At 47.0% G+C, this 25,136-nt stretch overlaps 1 protein-coding gene across 5 annotated transcripts; it reads right to left on the bottom strand.

The window, feature by feature from the left end:
* Window positions 1–1,841: 1,841 nt before the first annotated feature.
* Window positions 1,842–24,587, bottom strand: Hdac6 (histone deacetylase 6). Of its 5 annotated transcripts, none has more exons than XM_038316629.2 (29): window positions 24,321–24,587; window positions 23,869–23,988; window positions 23,655–23,783; window positions 23,429–23,517; window positions 21,417–21,501; window positions 21,283–21,323; window positions 20,453–20,549; window positions 20,213–20,310; window positions 18,230–18,334; window positions 18,058–18,126; window positions 11,668–11,794; window positions 11,513–11,578; window positions 11,356–11,415; window positions 11,199–11,288; window positions 10,302–10,408; window positions 10,150–10,217; window positions 9,778–9,952; window positions 9,566–9,694; window positions 9,233–9,401; window positions 8,862–8,995; window positions 8,194–8,262; window positions 7,885–8,077; window positions 6,200–6,349; window positions 4,158–4,332; window positions 3,164–3,672; window positions 2,981–3,082; window positions 2,707–2,853; window positions 2,485–2,613; window positions 1,842–2,244 (listed from the first exon to the last, which is right to left on the bottom strand). In XM_038316629.2, the coding sequence occupies exons 2-29, from the start codon at window positions 23,956–23,958 to the stop codon at window positions 2,176–2,178; spliced, it is 3,471 nt and encodes a 1,156-aa protein (XP_038172557.1). In that variant the 5' UTR covers window positions 23,959–23,988; window positions 24,321–24,587; the 3' UTR covers window positions 1,842–2,175. The 5 variants fall into 5 exon arrangements, with proteins under 5 accessions (XP_038172557.1, XP_038172558.1, XP_038172555.1 ...); XM_038316630.2 differs by having other exon boundaries at window positions 23,655–23,780; XM_038316627.2 differs by having other exon boundaries at window positions 24,494–24,575.
* Between the last annotated feature and the right edge of the window lie 549 nt (window positions 24,588–25,136).

Here is a 25,136-nt window from a genome sequence, read left to right as displayed (position 1 = left end):
CACAGTGTGAGGCTCACTCCACGACAAGGCAAGGACAGGGAAGGGGCCCTGGAACCCCGCGCCAAAAGATGTCTGCACCAGGAATGCCAGCGGTCCGCTTACCTGTGTCCCCGGAGTGGCGGTCTGCTGAGGGGCGGCAGGCTGTTCTGGCCGGACGGTCTGGGGGTTAGGATGCTCCCTACCCCCAGCAGCGGCAGAGGGCGGGGATGTGGGCTTGCCCCCTCCCACCTGCCCGACCCCTGACCCCCGCCTTCCCCCTCGGCCCATCGCACAATGTAGAGAGCAAATGTGGGCGGGACCTCCACCTGCCCCTCTCTACACAGCACCCCCCTCTCAGGCCCGCCCCTCCCTCGCCTGGATTGCTTGCTTTAGGGTTGGTTCAGCTTGGGCCGTTTGTGTGTGTGTACAGGATTTGACCTGGAAGACAACATTTTGGAAACCATTTTGTGGTTTTGGTTTTTTTGTTTTTTGTTTTTTTGGTTTGGTTTGGTTTTTTGGACCCAGAGAACTTGTATAACTTCAGCTGGGGTTTCTAGGTAGCTCTGGGGTAGTTGTGTCTGTCATGAAGGGAAACAGTTACAGACGAAGTGCTGTTTTATAAGGACAGAAAGAACCTGATCTGAGGCAGAAGTGCAAGTTACAAATCCCTCAGACTCTCTTGCAGCTATGACAATCCTAGGCTAGAATTCTGAGTATGTAAGGTGGGATATCTGTAATGCTTCCCCAAAGGAACTGAACTGGGTTGCAACTTAGCTCAGGTGGTAGTGCTTGTTAAGCAGGGAGGCACTGCCTAGAACATATGAAGTAGCATCCTGCTGTCATCCCAGCATCAGGGAGGTGGAAGCAGAAGGCTCCAAAGTACAAGGTTAAGGCTGGAGAGATGGCTCAGGGGTTAAAAACACTTGGTGCTCTTCCACAACACAGGTTAGATTTTCAGCACCCACACAATGACTCAAAACCATCTCCAGTTCCAGGGGATCTGTCACCCCTCTTCTGGCCTCTGTGGCACCCGACATGTACATGGTGCAGAGACTTACATGCAGATGAAACATTCATACAAATAAACTTAAAAAGGATGTCCAGGGTCAGAGTGTAAAATCAGTCTCATAGGAGATACTATCTAAAAGGGGTGGGGTGCAGAGCTGCCCTTGTCTTCTTGAGTAGCCCAGTCTCTGGGATCAGAAGGTGGCAATCAACAAAATTCCTAAACACCAGGCAAAGCAATTTTCAGATGTGGAATTAAAATCCAGAAAAGTCCTTCAGTTATCCAACTCTGGTAAATGGCACTGCCATCTTCCTTCCCCTCGGGATGCCACTCATAACTGCTACATCCAAGAGTGAATCTTCCCCTCACCCAGCAAGTCAATGAGTAATGGGCAAGCAGACACACTGATGCTGACACTACTTCCTGACAGTTTTCAGTCTTCCCACCCTAGAGTTCAGCTGGGACAGGCTGAGACCCTTTAGTTGTCTTCGTCTTTAGTAGCTCTGACTGACCTAGAACTCTGCTATGTAGACCAAGCTGGCCTTGAACTCAGAACTCCACCTGCCTCTGACTCCCCTGTTTGGGGATAAAAGGCTTGTGCCAACCACCATGCCTGGTGAGACTCCTATTCTGTGGTAGGTAATAATTTTATCATGAATTCTATTATTTAATTTCCAATAGAGCCAATCTAGCTGCCTACTTCAATTTTAGATTTTTTTTGGGGGGGGGGATGGATAGACAGTTGGTTTGATGACAATCCCTCTACCCCACCACTTTCTTCTCCCCTCCCTTTTTCGTCAGCTGTGCTGGCTGGGAATGAGGGGTTTTTCAAAATAAAAAAAAAGCTTTCTTCAGGTTTTGTAACAACTTAAACTTTATTAAATATGCAAGCCTGTTATAACTTCCAGTTGTACCCTTCCATGTCATCCTTGTGATTTCAGCTCCTTCTTAGGGTTACTAAGTTGTCCCTCCTTCCTTCTGGGGTAGAAAAGTAATGTTCCTCGAGCAGGCAGTGAGCAGGGGCAGATTTACAACTGAACATTATGGTCCTTTGAAAAGGATCTGCACTCAAGCACCTTACAAAGGATATTCAGGATGGGTTCAAGTGAGGCCACCCTCATCCAAGGTACAGGTTGCAGTGAACTAAGCTGCTGTCTGGGGCCTCAGAAGGCAGCAGCATGTTCTGGGACTTAGTGTGAGTGGGGCATGTCCTGCCCAAACTTGCTCTGGTGAGCAGCGCTCTTCACTTCCTGGAGATCCTGAGGAAGAAACGGGGACAAGGTAGGTGAATGTGAAGGTAGCTCGATTGTAACCACAAAGAGGCTGTTACCACTGAAGCCCTCAGCTACTGCATCTCAGACTCTGCGGATCCCTGCAAATATCCACGGGACAGCCATGCAAAGGGCTCTGTGTTCTCCTCTTACCAATGATAGAAGGAATATGAGGTGGAGGGGGACAGGGCCCAGTGTCCATGGGCTAACCACTCTGCCCAGGCTCACCTGGTGATGGACATAAGCCTGGCAGACATAACACCAGGTAGACAGGTCAACACAGCTGAGGACTAGCGGGTGCTGAGAGGCTTCGTTGTGGCGGACCATATGGGCATGGACATAGCGACTGCAGTACACCTGTGGTGGAAAAGTGCGTGTGAGAACCGCACCAGTTCAAGTTCGCTGCTGGGCCAGCTTCTACTCGATCAATTCCCTTCTTTTGCTCCATACCTGATAGCAAGTCAGACACACCCAGTTCTCCTGGAGTGTCCCACAGGTCTTACATGGTTGGGCCGTATCCAGGCCTTCTGCAGGAATGGGGCATACTGCCACCAAGTGGGGACACCAGGATAGTGGGGTCACAGCATAAAAGACATCCTAGAGTGGGTAGGTAAAACTGAGTAAGGAAAAGATTCCACCTCTCCACATACATGATGTGCTCCTATCTGGAGGCGTGAATAGACAAGAAGCAGCAGCCAGAACCCCAGGCTCTCTCTGAGCTCACCTGGGGATTAAAGTTCCCAAATCCTTGTGTCAGCATCAAGCTGTTCATGTCCTGCCCTCCAGCTGCTTCTCCTAGAAGGCTCTCCTCATATCCATAGGTCTCCTAGAAACAGAAGGAAAAGATGTATTTGAGAATGCCCAGTTCTCACTCCCCCACCCTCTTCCCAGGTGTGGCAGAGTTTACCAGAGCTGCACTGTTTAGTTTCAAAGTGCTGAAACTCCCAGTGAGCTGGTCAGGGGACTGCTGGGCTGTGGCTCCCTGCACAGGGGAAGCTTCTATAGAACGCTTGTCTGCGCACGAGGCTTGGGGAGTTCGGATCGGCTCAGTTTCTCCTACAGGATCCTCGACGGTGTTCTGGTTAGGTGAATTTTTTGTGGTCTCTGCTGAGGCATGCTGGTCCATTGTGGTTCCTCCCACAGACGTCTCCTTTGAGGTGGCCTGGTCCAGTGAAGCTCCTCTGGCAGCTTGTTCTGAGGACTGGCCCTGAGCAAGCATGGCCTTAGCTGTCTTTGACTTAGTATGGCCTAGCAGAGATTCTTTTGCAGATGCTGCTGCTGCAGTCTTCCTCATGCCTGCTTCTGGACCCTTTCCAGAAGGTGTGGCCCTTCCCTTAGCTGACACAGGATTGGTTGCTTTGGGCAGCTTCTTGGTGACAGGCTTAGAACTGGGGCATTCTTCCTTGTCTTCCATCTCTGGAATGATGGAAAAAACACTTGAGTGTGAATACCACCCCTCTCCTGCCTTTACTCTCCCTTTTTTGAATTCCCTTATTTTCAATTTTTCTTTCATTCTTTTTCCTTCCTTCCTTCCTTCCTTCCTTCCTTCCTTCCTTCCTTCCTTCCTTTCTTTTCTTTTTTTTTGAGACAGGGTTTCACTGTAGCTTTGGAGCCTGTCCTGGAACTAGCTCTTATAGCCCAGGTTGGCCTCGAACTCACAGAGATCCACCTGCCTCTGCCTCCCGAGTGCTGGGATTAAAGGTGTGCACCACCACCGCCCGGCTATTATTCTGCTTTTTCTTTTCTTTCCTTTTACCCCCTTTTTTAAGTTTGTCAAGACAGGGTTTCTCTGTGTAGCCTTGGCTGTAGACCAGACTGCCCTTGAATGCACAGAGATCCGCCTGCCTTTATCCCCCAAGTGCTGGGATTAAGGGCATGCGCCCCATCATTCGGCCACTTACTCATCATCCGCAAACTGCGCCAGTATCTGCGATGGACTTGGATGGTCTCAGTGATTGAGGCCAGGGCTCCTGGCTGTGGAGGTCGCAGTGAGGTAAGCGGGGGTGGTGGATCTCCAAGGAGGGAATGGGTGCAGGCGGCCATAGATTCAGAGATGGATGCCAAGTTGTATCCACCCTTTGTAAAAGAGAGGGAAGGGTTCAATGAGGGTTCATTGGGGAATTGAGGGTTAGATATCCTGGCTCTCCAAATTGTTCTCTTCCTTGTTCTAGAGGGTGGTACCAGAGAAAAATGAGTGTAACACACATTTGTTTTTTTTTTTTTTTTTTTTTTTTTTTTTTTAAATTTATTTGTTTATTATGTATACAATATTCTGTCTGTATGTCTGCCTGCAGGCCAGAAGAGGGCACCAGATCTCATTACAGATGGTTGTGAGCCACCATGTGGTTGCCGGGAATTGAACTCAGGACCTTTGGAAGAGCAGCCAATGCTCTTAACCTCTGAGCCATCTCTCCAGCCCCCTGTAACACACATTTGTACGCTAGGCAGCACTCACTGTGCGAGGTGGCTGTTGGGAGAATGTAAACTGTGCTGTCAAGTGCAAGACAACAATAGCAATACTAGTAACAGTATTAATAAACAATAGCTTACATTTATTATTTGCTGTGAGCTAGACCCTATTTTAAATATTTTATGCATGGTAATACAATCCTCACAATGACAGATGCTCAATCTATACAGAAGTGCGCCCTTATGCCATACCTATCTTCACAGTGTTCAGGAACCTCTGACCTCACATCATAGAAAGCAGAGATTTGACCCACACAAACAAACATGGCAGATCCATAAAGAGTCCCTGTTGTGACCCGGGACAGGAACAACTAATATTCTCTCTATGTGATCCCCTAACTTGAATTTCTTCCTACTCAATCGAAACTGCTTTCTATTCTTTTTACACATATGGGAAGCAAGGCCCAGAACAGTTAGACGACTTGTTTGAGGTGCCAGCAACTGAAGAAGCAAGGCTGGTATTTGAACCTGGGCTCACCAAATAGGTTTGTGTTGTTGCGGGTGTGACCAAGGAATTGGGCCTCGGCCCTTGGTACACGCCAGACAAGCACCAGCTCTTTCTGTTCCTAACAAAGACCCTTAACCTTCCAAAAGAAATACTGTGCAGGCCGGGCGGTGGTGGCACACGTCTTTAATCCCAGCACTCAGGAGGCAGAGGCAGGCGGATCTCTGAGTTCGAGGCCAGCCTGGTCTACAAGAGCTAGTTCCAGGACAGGCTCTAGAAACTACAGGGAAACCCTGTCTCGAAAAACAAAAAAACAAACAAACAAAAAAAAGAAATACTGTGCAAACCTAAATGGGACATTATATAAATAAGCCAGTTAGATTCTCTGGGACTTACTGGCCTCATCTACAAAAACGGCACCCAAGTTTGCTGAGAAAGGTTAAGTTAATGTCCGAAAGATGTAACAGTAGATGACAGAGCATCTTTCCAGCACACACTGTATGCCAGGAATGCCACCATACTTAGACGGCCCCATCTGTAGATCAGGAAACCCAGGAACAAGGGTGGGGGCACCGGTCACTTATAAAAAGGTCAGTGAATTTACTCAGTCTCTCTAACATGTTAGGAGCAATTCATATGCGGGGAACAGCAGCCCCCCAGAGGCAAATGCTCAAGTCTCAATTCTGCCATTATTAAATGTGTGACCTCAGACTACTTACTATTCCACTCATTTCCCTGATTTGTTTATGTTTTGTGGGGGGAAAGGCTTCTGAAACAGGGTTTCATGGAGCGCAGGCTGGCCTCAAACTTGATATGTATCTGAGGATGACCCCATCCTCCTGCCTCCTCCTTCCAAGTGCTGGGATTATAGGTATACGCCATCACAGCCAGCTAGATCCCCTGACCTTGAGAGGGAAATGAGCTAAACAGACTGCCTCACAGTGCTGTTTTGCCAAGCAAACTTGAAAGACCAACAGAGCCAACTCTTCCAAACTGCCCTCCCACCTGGGAAGAGGGATCAAAAGTTACCTCTAGGATGAGGATAATGCGGCCATTGGCAAGGCCCATCAGTAGGTGAGTAAGGTGGGCATAACCCTCAGGTGTCACTTGGCAGCCACCCAGTGGGTCCCCTTGTGCAGCATCAAAGCCAGCAGAAACCAGTACGAGTTCCGGGTTAAACTGCAGTAATCAGAAAAAAGAAACACGGGCATAAAGGCTTAGGTAGGCAGTAAGTGATGAGGATGAGGGCAAATGAAGGCATGAAAATGCAAGTTTGAAACCAGAGGATGTGAGCATAGAGATCTGAAAATAAGGAGCGGAAGACAGAGAACCCAGCAGAAACAGACATGGCCAACCTGTTAGAGATAAGGGTATACCTGACAGAAACTCACAATCTTGGGAGACAGAGGCTGGAGAGATGGCTCAGAGGTTAAGAGAGCTGGCTGCTCTTCCAGAGGACTAGGGTTCAATTCCCAGCACCCACATGGCAGCTCACAACTCTCTGTAACTCTGCTGCCCTTTTCTGGTTTCCGTGGGCACCAGGCATGCATGTGATGCATAGATATATATGCAGACAAAACACCCAAACACATAACAGAAGTAAAAGTTAAAAAAAAGATATTGTAAACACTATAAATTGACAGAAGGGGGCATGAGGTAGAGTCACAGAGACAAAGAAACATGGAGACTCAGATGGCAAGAGACAGTGACAAGAGAAATGGAGAGACAAAGACATGTTCTCTCTCACACACACAGGGTCAAATATGGGACACATGATGCAGGCTTTTCTACAAATAATATATACTAATACAAATGTCATACACCCCCACTCACAATCTTACAATCCCACACTGGCAGGGCTGCAAATCATACCAGGCACACACATATACTCGATTTCTCATGGGGACAGTAAAACACGGCCACCTCTGCATAGGCACAATGATGTACAGCAGTCACTACAGTTAGAATGGCCAGACACACCCTGTTCATGATCACAGGAAGCAATCACTCGCACATAGTTGCACAGACACAAAGGGTAGTCTCTGCCCCCTGAGCACAGCCATATGCATGCAAATTTAAAAGCACACTCCTGCGCCCAGACTTGCAGAGTTGCGTCCTCATGGAGTCAGTCACACATATGCCATTGGTCCTGCCTCCAGTTCACACACAGCTAGGCCACCCCTGAGTCAGAGCACTCAGAGAGACCCAACACAGAGACATCCAGACCCAGTCCAACAGACAGGGATGATGATCTCTGTCCAGCCTCCCACATTCAAAGCATCTCTCTCAGGCTAGCACAATGCAGCAGCATCCAGTGGCATACAGCATCACACATATCACATAAAGATAACAGTCACTGAGCAACATTACACACATGTGTTCATCTCCTGCCTCCCATGTACACACAGTTCCACGGAGACAGCATCTCTTATGGATGCCCTTACAACCATGCACTCATGATGGCAGACATATCCAGAAGGTACACACATACATACACATATAGCCAAGACAGCTGCTCACATATAAAACGTCATACAGAGAGAGCACTTACACACAGTCATATGTGCATGGTCAGAAAGATATATAAGGACATCGCTGCCACCCCTGTCCCAACAGCCAGCATATGATCAGTCACCTGGTAGTCAAACACACATGCTGAGGAGGCAGATAGTGCTGCCACCTACACAGATGTCACATAATGACCAGAGTCTTACTTCATAGGCGATGGGAAGTACCAGACGATGCCAGGCAGTCAGGTAGTCAGCATCACCCATGCGGGGTCCATTCCAGGGCACATTGACAGTGAAGCCTGTACCTGCGGCTCGGCCTACTTGGCTGCTGGCACCCTCATTCCCCATGGGGAAGAAAGTGCCATGGTCATACCGGTGCAGGGACATGTATAATATACTGCCAGGGAGAGAATAAAATGAGGAGGCCATGACAAGCTAAGGACTCCAAACAGCCTTAAAAGGATGGTTCAGCACGCTCCCACAGCACACTCCGCTCATCGTCCCATCCCTCACCTGGGGTCATCCTCAAACATGTGCTGAGTTCCATTACCATGATGAACATCCCAGTCTACGATCAGGATCCTGGGGAGGGAAATAGCTCCTTTTAGCAGTCTGGGACATTTAGCCCTAGGAGAAAGAGGGCTCTGGCTAGCTAGATTCCTGGGGTCTTCAGAAGCATTTGTTACCGAGTAGCAGGACTATGGGTATCTTGAGAAAGCATTGGCCAGCATTTTAAGACTGAAAGCCCAATCTTGGTTTCTAAGGGCTTTACTATGGGAAGAAACAAGTACTTGAGGCTAGGTCCTAGACGCTTTTGAGGACTGAAAAGGAACAGAACTCCAGGCCTGGTTGGCTAATGTCACATGCCAAACCCTAAGTCTTTTGGAGTAAGCACTTGGAGCCCAGGCTTGGGTTCTGTTACAATGACCTGTCAAGGCTCAGGAATATTGCTGTAATACCCTGGATCCTAGTCTATTACGCATCTAAATGAATGAATGATCTGGTGACTCTAACACAAGCCTCCTGTCCCATCTGTGGTGAAGTGCTACCCCGTGGACCCTTGCTTGTTTCTATGAAAGCTCCTGGGCTGTAAAATGGATCTGCCAAGAAAGACTGAATGGGAAAGCAGTGTCCAGATTTCTTCCAAGATCAGGTTTTGGGGGTCTCTGGAGAGCCCTTACCGCAGGGCACGTCCAGCAATGACTTGGGCATGGCGAGCAGCTACAGCAACAGAGTTGAAAAAACAAAAACCACAAGCAGCATCCCGCTCTGCATGGTGTCCCGGAGGGCGCACTATTGCAATGCCATTCAAAACCTGCAGAGGGAGAGGAATGAGACTGGATTTCTGGCCCTCCCTCTTGTCCTTTCTGTTCCTCCCTTCCCTTTCTCCTGTCTTCTCTACCAGCTACCAGGGTACCCACTCTGGGGTGTGCCTCTCCCACTGCCTCTGTCCTCCTAAGTAGGGGTAGGTGGTCTTCTCTATTTCCTCAGGACCTGATCTCAGGACATCATCTCTTCAGTCCAACTGCACTGGCTCCCAGAGAAGACGCACCTCTCCTGAAAGCACAGCTTCCACCAGGCGGCAGGCAGCACCGGTGGCAAGCTGTGCGCAGGTAAAGGTGCTGGGGCAGATGTAGATGGAGTCAAAGCTGGAACCTTCGCGGTGCAGCTCTCGGGTTTTCATCTTTTCTGTGGCCCGGACCCGCTCCACGTATTCGGCACTGGAGAAACAGAGGAACAACTAGCCACAAGCGTATCCCCAGATAAGAATTTGGACCTCTCTAGGTGAGTAGTAGCTCTACCCACCTTGGAGGAGAGCCCTAGGCCCTACTCCTAGAACTTTCCTATAGTCCTGCACCTGGTCCACCCCAGCACAGGGTCTGACCTGTGGCAAGTAAGAAGCTCAGCATCCATGGCAGGCCGCACAGGTAGGATGAGGCAGCGTGCTGCAAGGCCCAGCTCCTCCAAGTGGCACATGATCCGTAAGATGCGCTGAGGTGTCTCAGGATGATGACTAGTAGTGGGGGAAGGGGCGGGGGTTTAGTGACTGAGGTGAGTGATCCCACTACCACTTAACCCAGCCCTCAGATGACATACTTGTCCCACAGGTTGCAGTGACTCATCATTTTTTCATCATAGACCAGCCCAGTGCGATCCTGCAGCACTGGCCATCTACATGTATTCAGTGGCAGCGTAGCAGCCTCCCAGCGCCCCTCCTCATCTTCCTCTTCTACCTTGTCTTCCTCCACTTCATCTTCCTCCTGGGGCTCGACTAGAAAGAGGGGCTCAGATCACCCTACTTCCTGAATCTGGATCCCATCATATTCCGAGACAACTGTGGCCCAGACAAGGCCTAAAACCCACACAGCCCTCTCCACCAAGGCAACCCAGGAAAGCAAGAGGAAATCTGGGAGAGAAGAGCCCCAATAGTTCATTCCATGTCTGATGCTGATGGTGTCCACTCCCCACCTGATCTCACAAGGAACTCCCAGAAGGGTTCATGGGCTTCTAGAGTGCAGGAGATTGAAGTCTGGGCACTGGGGGTGGGAGAAGCAGAAATGTGATTAAATGGCCCCCAGGCAGGCAATAAGGGCTCTCCTTTCCCATTTTCCCATGCTCACCTTGCACAAGGTGCACCAGGGGACTCCAGCATGGGGCAAGGGTCTCCAAGAAGAGTGTGGAGTGATGCACTGACACCCTTAGCCAGGGCATGGAGGTTATAGCCACCCTGGGGAAGAAGTTATTGGGGGAGGCAAGCAGAGGGTCAGATATTATCAGGGAAGGATATTGATAACAGTAACAATATTGGGGGCGTACTATGTGAAGCGACACGAAATTTCAAGGGTGACATCATTTGATTCATTGGACAGTGATGTACAGTGATTATAGAGACACAAAGACGTATGAAGTAGTAAGGCTGAACAAGGAACAACTTTATCACCAAAATAATCCCATTAAATTAAAAAAATCAATTCTTTGCTTTATGATTATGAATGTATTGCCTGTATGTATGCATGTGTGTGCCTGTTAGATCTCCTGGAACGGGAGTTATGGATAGTTGCAAGCCACCATGCTGGGAATCAAACCCAGGTCCTATGCGAGAACAGCAAGTGCTCTCAACCACTAGGCATCTCTTCGGCCCCCAGGGACTTCTTATATACATGAAAGTTCTTGTTTTGTTCTTAGTGGTTCCGAGAATGGAACCCCTGGCATATATCAAATAAGCATTCTACCTTTTAACTCCATCCCCAAGGTCCAAAAGATCTGTTCTTAGGCCTTCAAGTGGGCCAGTGAGATGGATCAGAGTACAAGAGGGCTTGCTACCAAACCTGATAACCTGAGTTCAATCCCCTAAAAGAATCTACATGGTCGAAGGAGAGAACCAACTCCCAAGTTGTCTTCAGACCACCACTCACGGTACCTGTGGCTTAGTGTATGTATGTGTATATACCAACAATAAAAAATATAAAAATTCTAAGCCTTTTATCTATAGGGTTAGATAAAAGTGAGTTACTTACCTCCAGGGACAGAATTAACCTGCCTCCTGCCAGACCCATGAGCAAATGGGTCAGGTGGGCAAATCCTGCTGGAGTGGCAGCCATCTCTCCCTGCGGGAACATGAAGCTCAGAATACTTTCCTTTGAATCTGAGAATACCCCAGAGAACCTGCCTTACCTTGGGGTCTCCTTGGAGGGCATCATATCCAGCAGCCACCAGGACCAACTGAGGCTGAAACTGAGGAAAAGAACACACTATGTGAGAACACCTGCCTTCATAGAGCATCACCCCTCAATGTTGCCCCTCACCCCCAAATTTCCTGGCTCTCCAAGACCTCAAAGGCAACTGGCATCAGGATGTGCAGGAAGGCGGCAATGTAGTCAGTGTCCCGCATCCCCACCTGCAGACACAGAAACATGCTATGACAGTCACCTTTCTTGAGCCCTGGGAGGGCAGCACTAGGCTCACTTTAGGTGGGAAGACACTGACCTGGTTCCAAGGTACATTGATGGTATATCCTTGGCCTTGGCCTAAACCTACTGTAGACCAGTTAGAAGCTTTAAGGTGGGGCCAGAACCGACCCTGCTCATATCGGTGGATGGAGAAATAAAGGACACTAGAGGCAGAGAAAAGAAACGTTGAGGGGTTGTATAGCATGTGTTAACTCAGCCCCCAGCACAGAAAAAAAAATAAAGGAATTGAAAAAGACAAACTTAAGGCTCCCAACCTACAGCTGCAGGGATTTATTCAACAAGCTGTTTTTACCAACTACTCCATTCAGTCCCTCTCTTAAGTTTTTCCAGTTCTTAATCTATACTCTCAAGTCTTCTACTTATTTACCCTTGTATTCATTCACCAATTTATTCACTTTCCCATTCATTAAATTCTCCCTCAGTGGTTTGCCCATTTTTCCTACACACTCACTGACCTCCCAGCAGAACCCTCCTGTCACTAAATACTGCTGCCTCTCCAGTGTCCACCTAATTTCAGACTCAAGTCCAAGGTCTCAAGAGCTACTGAGTTGACCCAAGAACCTGGGCAATGATGACCCTGTGAGAAACTCTAGGTCGTGTCTTCTCATTGCTTCCCCCAGTGTTATTATCCCAAGGTAATAACGGCACTGGAGGTCCATTGGGGTCTTGGGGGAACTTATTTGCAGAAGCCAGCTTGGGCTGTAAAGAGCCTCAAGTCCATGCTGGGGAACCTAGTGATTCCACTGAAAGAATTGGAGAGATGCAGAGGCCAGGAATGAGGAAAGATGGGGCTTGGTTTTGTGTGTGGAGCTAAAGTGAAGGATGCTGTCATGAAGTCAGTGAGGACAGTCCTTTTTCCTTAATATGTCACAAAGCTACCTCTACTACTGCTATTTCATAGGTGAGAAAGTGCCCACAGGGGTGAGAGGGACCAACACACAAAACTGATGCTGGAAATGTTCTGACTGATAAAACCTGCAGGTGCAAACTAACAAAACACATGTACATGTTCTGAGTAGAAACGCATGATGAGGGGGCTGGACGGGTGGCTCAGAGGTAAAGAACACTGGCTGCTCTTCCAGAGGACCTGGGTTCAATTCCCAGCACCCACATGGCAACTCCCAACTATCTGCAACCTCACACAGATTTACATGCAGGTAAAACACCAATGCACATAAAATAAAAATAAATAAAGAGACATGAAGAACAGATTCTAGCTTTAAAAAAAGGCATGATATTCAGGTTGACACTAAAAGAACATGATGGTCATATTCCAACAGAAAGTACACAGAGAGCGTGAGGGGAAGACAAAATGAGTATCTATCATTTATCTGTCCATCTGCCTGTCCTGTTACCATCTATTTGATCAACTACACCCTGCCTTGTTCTAGGAGTCTGAGGCAGCATCCCCTGCCTTTCTATGGGAAATGAAATAGTAATGAGCAAAGAATCTAGACTAATTCAAGAAAGACATCTTCATATGCTAATAATATAGCTATGCAATTTAAAAAATAGAAAATGATACTTAAAATTGGGGAAAAGTATCTTGGAATCGGGGAATGAAAGCCCCATAAAAAGCTTTAGTCCTGAGGCAACAATCAGTGAACCTGCCTGCATGGGTCTATGCTTGCTTCTCTGTGGTTGTTTAGCTTGGAGCTTTTGGTAGGACTCTTAACAGGAGGAGTAGGGGTGTCTCTTTTGCCTGCTTATGGGACCCTTTTCCTCCTATGGGGTTGCCTTGTCCAGCCCTAATCTGAGGGTTTGTGCCTCATTTTACTTTAACTTGTTATGCTGTGTTTGGATGACAGCCCTGGGAATCCTGCTCTTTTCTGAAAGGAAACTGAGGAGCAGTGGATCTAGGGGAGAGGGGAGGTATGTGGGGGGGATTGAGAAGAGTGGATGGAGGGGTAACTGCAGTAGGGATGTAGTGGAGGAGAGAACAAGAACACAAAGCACCTCTGGTCTGAGTGGGTAGAGGAGGATTTTTTGTTTTGGTTTTGATACAGGGTCTCTACTATATAGCTCTGGCTGTTTTGCAACTTGCTACACAGACCAGGCTGGCCTTGAACTCATGGAGAACCACCATGCCCAGTCTGGATTATTTAGTTTTGTTTGTTTAATTGTACTATTTTATGTGTTTGGCTTTCTTGTATGTCTGTGTATACCATGTATGTGCCCGGTGCCTGTGGAGATGAAAAAGGCAACTGGTCTCCTCAAACTGAAGTTCCAGACAGGTGTGAGCTGCCATGTGGGTGCTGGGACTAGAACCTAGGTCCTTAGGAAGAGCAAGCAGTACTTTTAGTCACTGAGCTTCTCTCTAGCCTTTAATTGTATTATTTTAAAATTTCTGACACTGATAGGTAAATATTGACTTTAAACATTCAGCAAAGTACTGAGCAGGGAAGAGAACACTCCTGGAGAGTAAATGCCCTCAGGGGTAAATAAGCAAAGACCTGAAGATAAGCAACTCCACAAGAACCCCCCTCCCCACCTCAGAGAATAGAAAAACAGCAAGTATGGTGGTGTGCGCCTTTAATCTCAGCACTTGGGAAGCAGAGGTAGGCAGATCTCTGTAAGTTCAAGGCCAGCCTGGTCTACAAAGTGAGTGCCAGGACAGCCAGGGCTCATTTTCTTAGACATGATATTGAGGTTAATGCTTTTTTTAACATGCTAGGGATAGAACCCAAATCTAAACTGTGTAAAACCATTCTACCACTGAGCTATACCTTCAATGAGCAATACCTTTTCTAATTAAAAGATGCATTCTAGAATTTGTGCAAAAATAGGAGTAGAGTAGTGGGTGTAGATATGGGTGAAAAAAATGGCCAATGAATTTACTAATGTTGAAGCATTTAATCCAGGAAGCCACAAACAAACAAAATAAAGAATACAAAACTTAAGAAGATAAAAACAGAAAAATCAGTTAAGTATTAAAATAGTAGAGATGACAGAAGGAGACAGAGATTATATTAGAAAAATAAGTGAGGAGTTAGAGAGATGGCTCAGAGGTTAAGAGCACTGACTGCTCTTCCAGAGGTCCTGAGTTCAGTTCCCAGCAACCACATGGTGGCTCACACCTATCTACTATCTATAATTCCAGATCCAGGGGATGTGACACATACCTTTATCAAGGCTGACTGATTAAAAAAAGAGATGTTGCTTAAGAGCACTTACTTCTCTTGTAGAGGACCCCGGTTCGGTTCCAAACACCCACATGGAAGCTCACAACCACCTTTAACTCCAGTTCCAGGGGATCTGAGCCCCTCTTCTTACATCTGCAGAGTTATGCATACCCATGGCACACATACATGCACTTAGGCATACACATAAAAATAAAATGAAATCAAAGATGTATACCTTCTATCCACCCAAAAAAGACATTATTTTTTCCTGGTATTTGCAAACTGCAACCTAGTGCTTGGATCTTTTCCCACAGTCCCTAAACTTGAGATCTGTATCAACAGACATCCTGTTTCCATTCTGGGGAAATGCTTTTTAGGAAGACAGACCTATAAATAGCACAGCACAGTAATCTCATGATGGCTCCAAGAACAGCCCTTAAATTTGAGGTATAAAAAGCCAAAAGTAGACATTTGAGGAAAGGCACTGATATATTAAAAAAAAAAAAAAACCACGAAGATAATTCAGTTAGCCTCAGAATGAAGAGACATAACAATATGGAATGGAAGAACATAGAATGTTTGGGGCACTTCTAATTAGTTCTTTCTTTCTCTTTCTTTTCTTTTTTTGTTTGCTCGAGACAGGGGTTCTCTTTTGAAAGTCCCAGCGGTCCTGGACCTCACTTTGTAAAACTCACAGAGACCCTCCTGCCTGCATCTCCTGAGTCCTGGGATTAAAGGCATGTGCCACCACCGCCCGGTTCTAATTCTCATTCTAGAAAAACAAGCTCAGCAATGAGAGGCTAGAAAAACAAGAGAGAAACAAAATGCTTGTGCTGATCAAAGGAATGTCTAGCTAGAGAGGTTGGCACATGTCTGCAGTTTTAGCACTTGGTAGGCTGAGAGAGGAGGATCTCAAGTTGGAGGCCAGCCTGGACTATAGAGAATAAGAATCAAACCCAGTTTGGGCTACACAGTAAGACCCTACCTCAAAAGAAAAAAACCAAGAGTAAATAATTCAGAGGGACATCTCTCAGGACACTGAGCAAAAGTAAAAAGAGATAGAAAACACGAAATAAGCCATATAAGGGAGGAGGGATGTCAGCAATTAAGAGAATTTTTGTTCTTCTAAAGGACCTGCATTTGATTCTCAGCATACATGGCAGCTCATAATTGTAAATCAAGTTTCAAGGGATTCAACGCCCTCTTTTGGCTTCCAAGGGCACTAGACAAAAACATGGCGCAGACATACATGCAGGCCAAATAGCCATACACATAAATTAAAAAAGATTTATTTTTAAAAAATCGCACAGGGCTGTGGATGTTGGTAGCTCAGTTGGTAGAATGCTTGCCTAACGTGCATGAAACCCTAGGTTCAATCTTTAGTGTCACATAAACTAGGCCTTGTGGCACATGGTATAATCCCAGCACTCAGAAGGTGGAGGCAGGAGAATCAAGAGTTCAATGTAATAAAGTCCAGACAATCCCTTAGGATTGAGGGTTTAGAGCAGGAAGTCAGAACTGAAAAGGCAGAGTGGAGAAACAAAAATTAAGTTACAACTCTAAGAATAAAGTGGCTTAGATGAAACTATGTAGCAGAGACACAAAAGAGATCCATTTAGATGTGGCAAAGGTCTTGGCCTCCCTGGCATCCATGTGGCAGAGGCAGAGTTGAGACCTGTTGTCAGCATGTGGACTTTATGGGCAGAGGGGAAGGGACTATTATCCCAGACAGCTACATACTTGCCCTGGCTCTGGACTATCAAATGGCTCCTGCCCCCACCTAAAAACAATAGGTCATCCTTAGCTATATACAGAGGTAGAGGCCAGTCTGAGCTAGACGCCCTGTTTCAAAAAAAAAAAAAGTCAAATAAAAACAAAACAAAATTCCATAAAGATCAAGCCAGGAGGTTTAACATCTAATAGGAGTCTGAGAGAACAGAGAAAATAATTATCAAAGATCTAATATAAGAACATGTGCAAAGACAGAAGGTGTAAGGATGCAGATGTAAAATACCAACCCACTGCTAAAGAGAAGTTAACACGACCTAGAGTTCATGTGGGATACCATATGGAAAAAAGAGAAGAACCAAAAGCCTTTCAGAGAGCAAAACAGATAGCTCAGAAAGAAGCGAAAAATGCAATTATCATCAGCACCAAGTGCTGGAAAATAGTAAAGCAAAAAAGAAAGTAAAGAAAAAAGCATCTAGCTAGGTAGGACCAAGGGCCAAAAGAGCACAAGTAATGTAATAAGTTGGATGGAAGGCCACATAAAACAACTACTACTTACAATATAATACTCCCTAGTGGCAAGGACTTAATTATTTTCTCTAGGAAGGATAAACTGGTACCCTTCTGGAGTAAAGTTTGGCAGCCTGTACCAGACCTTAAAGCATGTTGATCTGCCTGACTCAGCATTTCACTATTAGAAATTCATTATGCAGATATACCTAAAGATATAAATTATATATTTTTAATACTATTCACAGTAGAATTGTTTATAATAGCAAAAACTTGGAAGTATCTTGAATGTCCCAGGATTAACTGACATAAGTACAACCATGCAATGAAATACTCTACAAAGAATAAGATGCTTTTGTAGCACCAACATGGTAAATGTAGCCCCAAAAGTTAGATGAAATAAAGTTGCCAATGAACATGTGGAGAATTATCACATTGGTAGTATATTATTAATAAAGGTGACTGTTTACATATGCATAAAAATCTATGAGGCTAAAACCTAAAGTGTCAACTTATTTTATGTGTATGTGTGTGTGTGCATGCTATGGTATGTATATGCAGGTCAGAGGTCAATTTGCAGGAGTTGGTTCTCTGTCTTTCCACCATGTGGGTCCTGGGGATCAAACTCAGGTTGACAGGCAAGCACCTTTACCTGCTGAGCCATCTTGCCAGCCTCCTACTTAACCTTAACAGTTTGAAGTACTGTCATAATTGAAAACAAACAAAGTATTAATTTGAGGTCCATTCTAGCTCAGGGGCAAATTGTTAAACAAGATCTCCAAATACTTTAAGTCAAACCCCATCTCTTTCACTTCTCTGCATGACACTGTAACCTGTAAGGTTCAGTTTCACCATCTGTAAAATGGGAACTCCACAGTTCTTGCTTCAGAGTAAAATTAGGAGATAGCAGACAACCAGGAAGCAACGCATTTCCTCAGTCCCAGCCAACTAAAGAACATGAATGCCCTTCCCTTCTTCCTAACACCTATGACTGGGCCTAACAAGTAGCCAGGAGTCCAGTATTTAGGGTGGGACTTGGAATATACCTGGGGTCCTGGTCAAAGATGAACTGCGTTCCTTGACCATGGTGCACATCCCAATCCACGATCAGAACCCTGTGAGCAGGAGAGAGGGGAGTTTTGTACAGGGGATCAAGTGAAATATGGAGGAACAGCCTAGACCATGGTACCCCCATTCCATCTGTCATTTGGTGCTTACCTCTGAATGCGGTGCTTCTTTTGAGCATAGCGGGCAGCCACAGCCACATGGTTGAACATGCAATACCCATCCATAAGACTGCGCTGGGCATGGTGTCCAGGAGGCCTAAGCAGAGAAGGGAAGGCTACAGGTTTGGGAGTCTTCCTCCCGCACTCCCAATTCTTTCAGCATAGATTCTGTGAATATGCCAGCAACTGAGTAACTGTGGCTTCTGAAGCTTCACAACCCCCAATCCAATGCTCTCACCAAAAAAGATTTAAAAATAACCATTAAAATGTACCCATATGCCAGGCACTGGTGGTGCACACCTTTAATCCCAGCACTTTAGAGGCAGAAGAAGGCTGATCTCTGTGAGTTCGAGGCCAGCCTGGTCTACACAGAGCTGGTTCTAGGACAGAGAGAACCCCTACACAGAGAAACCCTATCTGGAAAACAAAACAAAACAATACAGTGAGACTGTCTCAAAAAAAGAGAAAGAGACAAAGAGAATATAGCCATGCACCCATCTGGTATCGTGGCACGTGCCTGTAATACTAGCATTCAAAGACATTGAAGCAAGAAAATATATAGCTGAAACTCCTGTCTCAAAAAATAGAAAACGAAGTTGTCCACACATATTTTCTCATACCCAGCCATTTTGCTATATGGCCTTAGGTGAAACCTATGCAGTAAGAATTGGTATGTTCATAAATGGTCCACTGTTATTTGCTATGCAGCAAATAACTGAAACCAAAATGCCCACCAGCATGAGAATGCCTAACTTAAAAAGTGTATTTCACCACCGGGCAGTGGTTTAATGCCAGCACTTGGGAGGCAGAGGCAGAGGCAAGAGGATCTTTACATGTTTGAGGCCAGCCTGATCTACAGAGCAAACTCCAGGACAGCCAAAACTTCTTCACAGAGAAACCATCTCAATACTCTCCCCTCACCCACGCAAAAAAGTATATTTCACAATGGCATCTCACTCAGGTATAACACATATTGTTAAGAGAAAGCTTTCAGCCGGGCGGTAGTGGCGCACGTCTTAAATTCCAGCATTCAGGAGGCAGAGGCAGGCAGATCTTTGTGAGTTTGAGGACAGCCTGGTCTACAGAGTGAGTTCCAGGGCAGGCTCCAAAGCTACAGAGAAATCCTTGTCTCGAAAAACGAGAGAGAGAGAGAGAGAGAGAGGGAGGGAGGGAGGGAGGGAGAGACTGAGACTGGAAAGGAGCACATTGTGTGCTTTTTACCACTGGTGATTTAAAAAAGGAGTGAGAAGGACAAGGGTCATATTTTGCATTTTATCAGTTCTAGAAAGTCAGCTATGAAAAGATGTTCTATGATTTTCCATGGCAACAACAAAACAGAAAATGCTATTGACTAAAATCTGAGATGTCACGGTTTGTTGGCTACATTGGATTTCAAGATGTTCCAGATAGAAAATAAACACATACCTGTAAATCAGTGAACTATGATACTTTGAGACTTATTACTTACTCACAAGACTATCTGTGAGAAGACACAGAAGTTACTGGTTACAATGACTAAGGAGCACATCCCCAAGGATAGGAAAGAATTTTTATTGAACTCCCCTTCATGCCATTTGACTCTTTGACCATATGAAGACATTTGAGGGAAGGACTTTATTTTTTGAGAAAGTAGCTTATGTAGCCCAGGCTGGCCTCAAATTTACTATGTAATTCAAGCTAGCCTTGAATTCCTGATCCTTCCACCTCCAAAGTATTACCTCCATGTACCATTAGGTAGAGAGATTATTTTTAAATGTACAAAGCAGCGGTGGCACACACCTTTAATCCCAGCACATGGGAGGCAGAGGCAGGCAGATCTCTGAGTTTGAGGTCAGCCTGGTCTACAAAGCGAATGCCAGGACAGCCAGGGTTAGACAGAGGAACCTTGTCTTAAAAATAAATGAATGAATGAATGAATGAATAAATAAATAAATAGAAATGAAAATGTAAGAAGTCAAATGCTTGAGAGTCCTACCTGATGACGGCCATGCCATTCCGAATCTCAGCCCCCAGGACCGCATCTACCAGCCTGAGGACAGAGCCTGTGGCCAGGCAGGCACATGAGTATGAGTTCTAGAGACAGTAGAGAGCCAGAGAGAAGAAATGAGAAAGGACTGGCCTATCTACTTAGCTTTCTTCCCACAGTGAGGTTGGCACAGACATGGGAGACCCGGGAATTGCTGCCACACCCTGACCTCACAGTTCTCATGCATACCGGATGCAGATAGACGGAATCATAGGTGCCTGCTAGTATGCGAAGTTCTCCTTCATTCATGTACTGGGTTGTTTCCATCAGATCAATGTATTCCAGGCTGGGGACACAAGATAGGGGATAGGATTGAGAGCCTCGTTCCTTCCCCAGCCATATCTTCTACAAACCAGGCCTCTGGCCAAATCAGACCTCCAGCCAACCTAGGGGATGGATTGGGATGTAGGCCACGGTTCCTATTTCTCCTCTAGCTCACCTCGGCTCTTATTTTTGTTGGATGCACCCCGTTTTTGCCTCTTGGAGCTCAACTCAGATACTCTCTGCGAAGCTAGTTTTCTGTGAACCACACTGTACCAGGCCTCTTCCTTTGGGTTCCTACAGCCCCCTAGGAGCCTCCTGATCACTCTGCCAGACATTCACCATCAGTTAACTAACCAGATTATAAGAACATTAGCCCATCACAGGCTTAGGATCTTAGATGCTGTCAGGTACCTGACATACATATTGACCTTCCTGAAAAACTGAGATTTCTTTTCTTTAGGGTGGTTAGAGGCTTTTTCAGACAGGGTCTCATGTAACCCAGATTGAACCTGCTATATAGCTGAGGACTGTCTTGAGTTCCTGATTGTCTTGTTTTCATATCCCAAGTAATGAGATTATGGGCATGCAGCATCACACCTGGCTGGAAGTTAGGTTTTGGAGCAGTAACAGATTTAGAGAGGCTCAGGGACTTGCCCAAGGCCAGCCACAGAGTCTATGGGATTCTTTCCCAAAGCATTCAGTCTGTCCTGGTGAGGGCATCCTCCTCCCGCCCTACCAAGCTCCCAAGTTTTCACCTGTGAACCAGCATCAGCTCCTCCTTCTCAGCAAACCGGGCCTGGGGAGACATGAGGAATAAAGGGGCTGGAGCACAGGCCATGCCTTGGTGTTGCCAGGTCCCTGCCCACCACCCGAATGCTGGGGGCTTCACCTGAAAGGACACACAGCGGTCCAGCAGGCTCTCCAGGATCAGCTGCTCTTTGATGGCATGGAGCCGCTCAGGGCATTCAGGGAAACTGGGGAGGTGGAGATGCAGTCACATAACCCACCCAGACAAGTAAGACACTAGGGACCACATCTGCTTTAGCCACACCTCCCAGCTCACCTCCCATAGCTGCTCACCCCTTCCTTACCTGTGCCATTTAGCCTTTCCTCTTGTCATTTCTGAGGTCTTACACTTTCCTCCCTGCTACCATTCACGCCAGCAGAAGCTCCAGTCTGAGCTGTCTGTCATGTCACCGTCTCAAGGACCTCCCTACTTCTACACCCCCTCCCCCAACAGCCCCTTCTGTAGACGGCAGTCAGACAGTGGTGAAAAGTCAAAACCCTTTGTAGCTCCTACTCTATTCCTAGTAGGAGCTGAAATCTTTATTAGAGCTGGAAGGCCTTAAAAACCGTGTCCCCATCCTTTTTCTGACCCTGTTTCTTGTCGCATGCTGCATCCTTCACTTTGTTTCACCTGTAATGGTCTCCTTGGTCTTCAATTGAACACATACCTTTCAGTCAGGTCTGTAGACTTCAATATCTTTTGCCTAGAATACTCTTTTCCATAATGACTCCATGGCTCACTCCCTTAATGACCCTCCCCTGGTATTTTTATTCAAATGTCAGCAGTGCCTTCCCTGGCTGTTGTATTAAAAAAATGGAAACACCCTTCCCCTCAAACATTTCTCTCCCTCCCAGCTCAGTTATTCTGCACAGCCCTGCTGTGACACTTTTCTTGATGATTTTAAAGGCATTCTGGTTTAGCGCTGTATCCCTAGCTCCTCAACAAATGGAGACCATAAATGAAAGCTTTTGACATCATGAGTTAGTTTTAGGTTAGGATCGGGGAGAGAGGCACTCTATTTGTAAATATTAGTGCAATGATTAACAGACCATCACAGAGGCTGGTAAGATATCCAAGATCAGACGGGAGAGTCTCAACAGTTGTGAAAGTTAAAAGAGGAATCAGTCAAGGGTAAAGACCCACGCCTAGAGGGTGTCTGGCATGCCGAAAGCACAGCAAGAGGACCAGTGTCGGTGAAGTGAACTGAAGCAAATGAGGACTGGCTGACTAGGTCACAAAGGGTGACGTGGAACCAAATCACGTGGAACCTTAGAGGCTGGGATAAAGAATTCAGACTTTACCTTAAGAGCAATGCTCTGCCCTTGAAGTATTTTAAGGAGGGGAACATCATCTGAAACATTTTTTTAGGCTTCAATGTGGAAACTGGAAGCAGTGGACCAATCAATGAGAGTCAGATAGCGAATATATTTTGAACATAGAGTCAGAAGGAATAAGCAAATTCTTTTGGAAAGTAGAGCAGATGAGAAGTATATTTCAGCATAACTGTCTCTTCCTCAAGGGAGGCTCTGTGACTCTGCATGCTAACTAGTCTAGGGCCCTCTAATAAATACTTCTAGTCAAGTGCGGTAGGTAGCTCATGCCTGTCATCTCAGCACTCAGGAGGCTAAGACAGGATGATCATCAAAGATTTTAAGGCTAGCTGGGCGGTGGTGGCGCACGCCTTTAATCCCAGCACTTGGGAGGCAGAGGCAGACGGATCTCTGTGAGTTCGAGGCCAGCCTGGTCTACAGAGCGAATTCCAGGACAGTCAGAGCTACATAGAGAAACCCTGTCTCAAAAAGCAAAAAAAAAAAAAAAAAAAAAAAAAAAACCTTAATACTGTTACTGGCTGTTTAATGACCTCCCCTCATACTCACCAATCAGCTGAGAAGGGATTTTTCTTCACATACATCACCAACTCTTGGCACACAGTAGACACATCAATAGATGTGTTGGCTTAAAACAAAACTCTTTCAAGAATGATCCGCACCTCCCTAAATCATCTGCCTCCAGACTATGAGCCAGAATTAGAACAGATTCACTCTTGCTTGGGGGAGGGGAGGCAAATGTGTAAATTTTCTACTATGGGGACAATCTGGAGGTCCCAGCCTCACCTGTCATCCCAAAGGCAGTGGAAGTCATTTAGTTGCTCATCAAACACCAATCCAGTACCAACCAATACTTTTGTCTCAGAGTCCAGATCCTGCAGGGGCAAAGAAAGAAACACAGATTCATTCAGGTCCCCAATCAGAGAAAACACTGCATACTGTCCAGGATGGGGAAAAAAAATCATTGTTTTGTTTGGTAAAGAAGGCTAAACTGCAGCCAGGCTTCTCTTACCAGCCCTTGAAGCCCCACGATCAGGTCTTCTTCAACCGTTTGGCTGAGCTTCTTCATTTTCCCTTTCTTCTTTACCTCTGCTAGATTGGGGCTGGAGTGGGATACAGTCCCCTTCTTAACACTTCGCTTCTGCCAATCAGAGAGAAAGATCAGCGTCTGGACATGGCTGGCTGGCTTTCCCTCCCCCCTCATCAGGGCCGAGCTGGAGCCTCACCAAGGTGGCGCTGGAGTCCTGAGGGGGCGACTGGGGATTGTGCCTACTCTTTCGCTGCCTGGTAGAAGAATCTTGGCCGGTGGAGGTCATGGCTGAAGGGCCTTCGCTCCTGGAACGGCTCTAGCGGGGTGTAGGTTGGTGATGAGGCCCTTGGAATATCCAGAGGACCCCCACATCTCTAACCCTTTCCAGGCCCCGCCCCCATTCTAGATGCATCCTTCACGCTGTTCCCTACCAGTGCCTTCTAAACCCCGCCCCTCAAGGCCATCTTCTGCCACTGAGGAAACCTGGTGTCTTCTGTTCTCCTGGACCTCGCTGCTTTTATACGATTCTCCTTCCTCATCTTGCCTTTTCATTAAACAAGGTAATCCCAGGCTCAATCCGGCCCTTCTAAGACCTGCCCTTTCCAATCACCGCCCCCCCACCCCTCTACTTCCCAAGCCCTTTCATACCTCGAGTCCTCGCCCGGAACGCTTGGCTTCCGCAACCTGCCCTCTTCAGCCTATCTCCCCGGACAATCACAGACCCTTCTAGAATGCCAGGACAGGCTGCGGTGGCCTCGGCACCACCCTTAAAAACTCACTCAACTCCACCTCCTATAGGGCCGAACCCGCACCTTCCACACCCTCTGATCTCGACCCGATCCTTTCACCGTGTCCCGCTGCTCAGAAGACAACCCCTTTCGAGCAGAATCCATTAGACCCCACCCCCTTCTCAGATGCCTAACGTTTAACCAAGCTCCCTCCGCCAGTTCCAAGCCTCCGCCCCCTTCCCCCCGCCCCGCCATTAAAGCTGGCCAATCTCCCCCTCCCCTCCCCCCCCCCCCCGCCCCCCGCTCCCCGCTACTCACTGAGCGCTGCCCCTTTCTCAAACTCCGCCCTTGGCTCGCACCGCCAAATTCCCGGCGACCTGTGTGGCCCCGGGCACCTGATCCCTTCTTTTCCATTGGGCTGAGCGTTTTAATTTGCCCGCCCACGTCCACCTCACAGCGCGGATCTAGTCCGCCTCCAACGCCTCTGGCGCACACCACACCTCTCGCGAGTTCACCTAATAGACGAGCGTGGATCGTTCTGCGCCTGCGCAAAGCGTGACTCACTGGTTCGAGACCCGGATTTGCCCCTAGCGCAGCCCCCCCCCCTCCGCCCCCCTCCCCCCACCGCCATCCACTGCCGCCATTGTTCTGATTGCTATGACTGTCATTCTCAGTTCCAGGCCTGTCGTTTTAGGAGCCCTACGGACTGGCATCGGTCGTGCTGTGCACTGATTCG

Source organism: Arvicola amphibius, chromosome X, assembly GCF_903992535.2.
Source record: "Arvicola amphibius chromosome X, mArvAmp1.2, whole genome shotgun sequence".
NCBI lineage: Eukaryota > Metazoa > Chordata > Mammalia > Rodentia > Cricetidae > Arvicola > Arvicola amphibius.
The sequence above is the reverse complement of the archived record's forward strand: the minus strand, read 5'-3'. Positions and strand labels throughout refer to the sequence as shown.

What these genes read in the sequence shown, in the direction of transcription:
- Hdac6 (XM_038316627.2), bottom strand. Translation starts at nt 24,565, where the DNA reads ATGGATTCTGCTCGAAAGGGGTTGTCTTCTGAGCAGCGGGACACGGTG. An exon ending in AGGACTCCAGCGCCACCTTG is followed by an intron (nt 23,784 to 23,868) that starts GTGAGGCTCCAG and finishes TCTGATTGGCAG; the next exon opens with AAGCGAAGTGTTAAGAAGGG. An exon ending in TGATGCCAGTTGCCTTTGAG is followed by an intron (nt 11,416 to 11,512) that starts GTCTTGGAGAGC and finishes TCTTTTCCTCAG; the next exon opens with TTTCAGCCTCAGTTGGTCCT.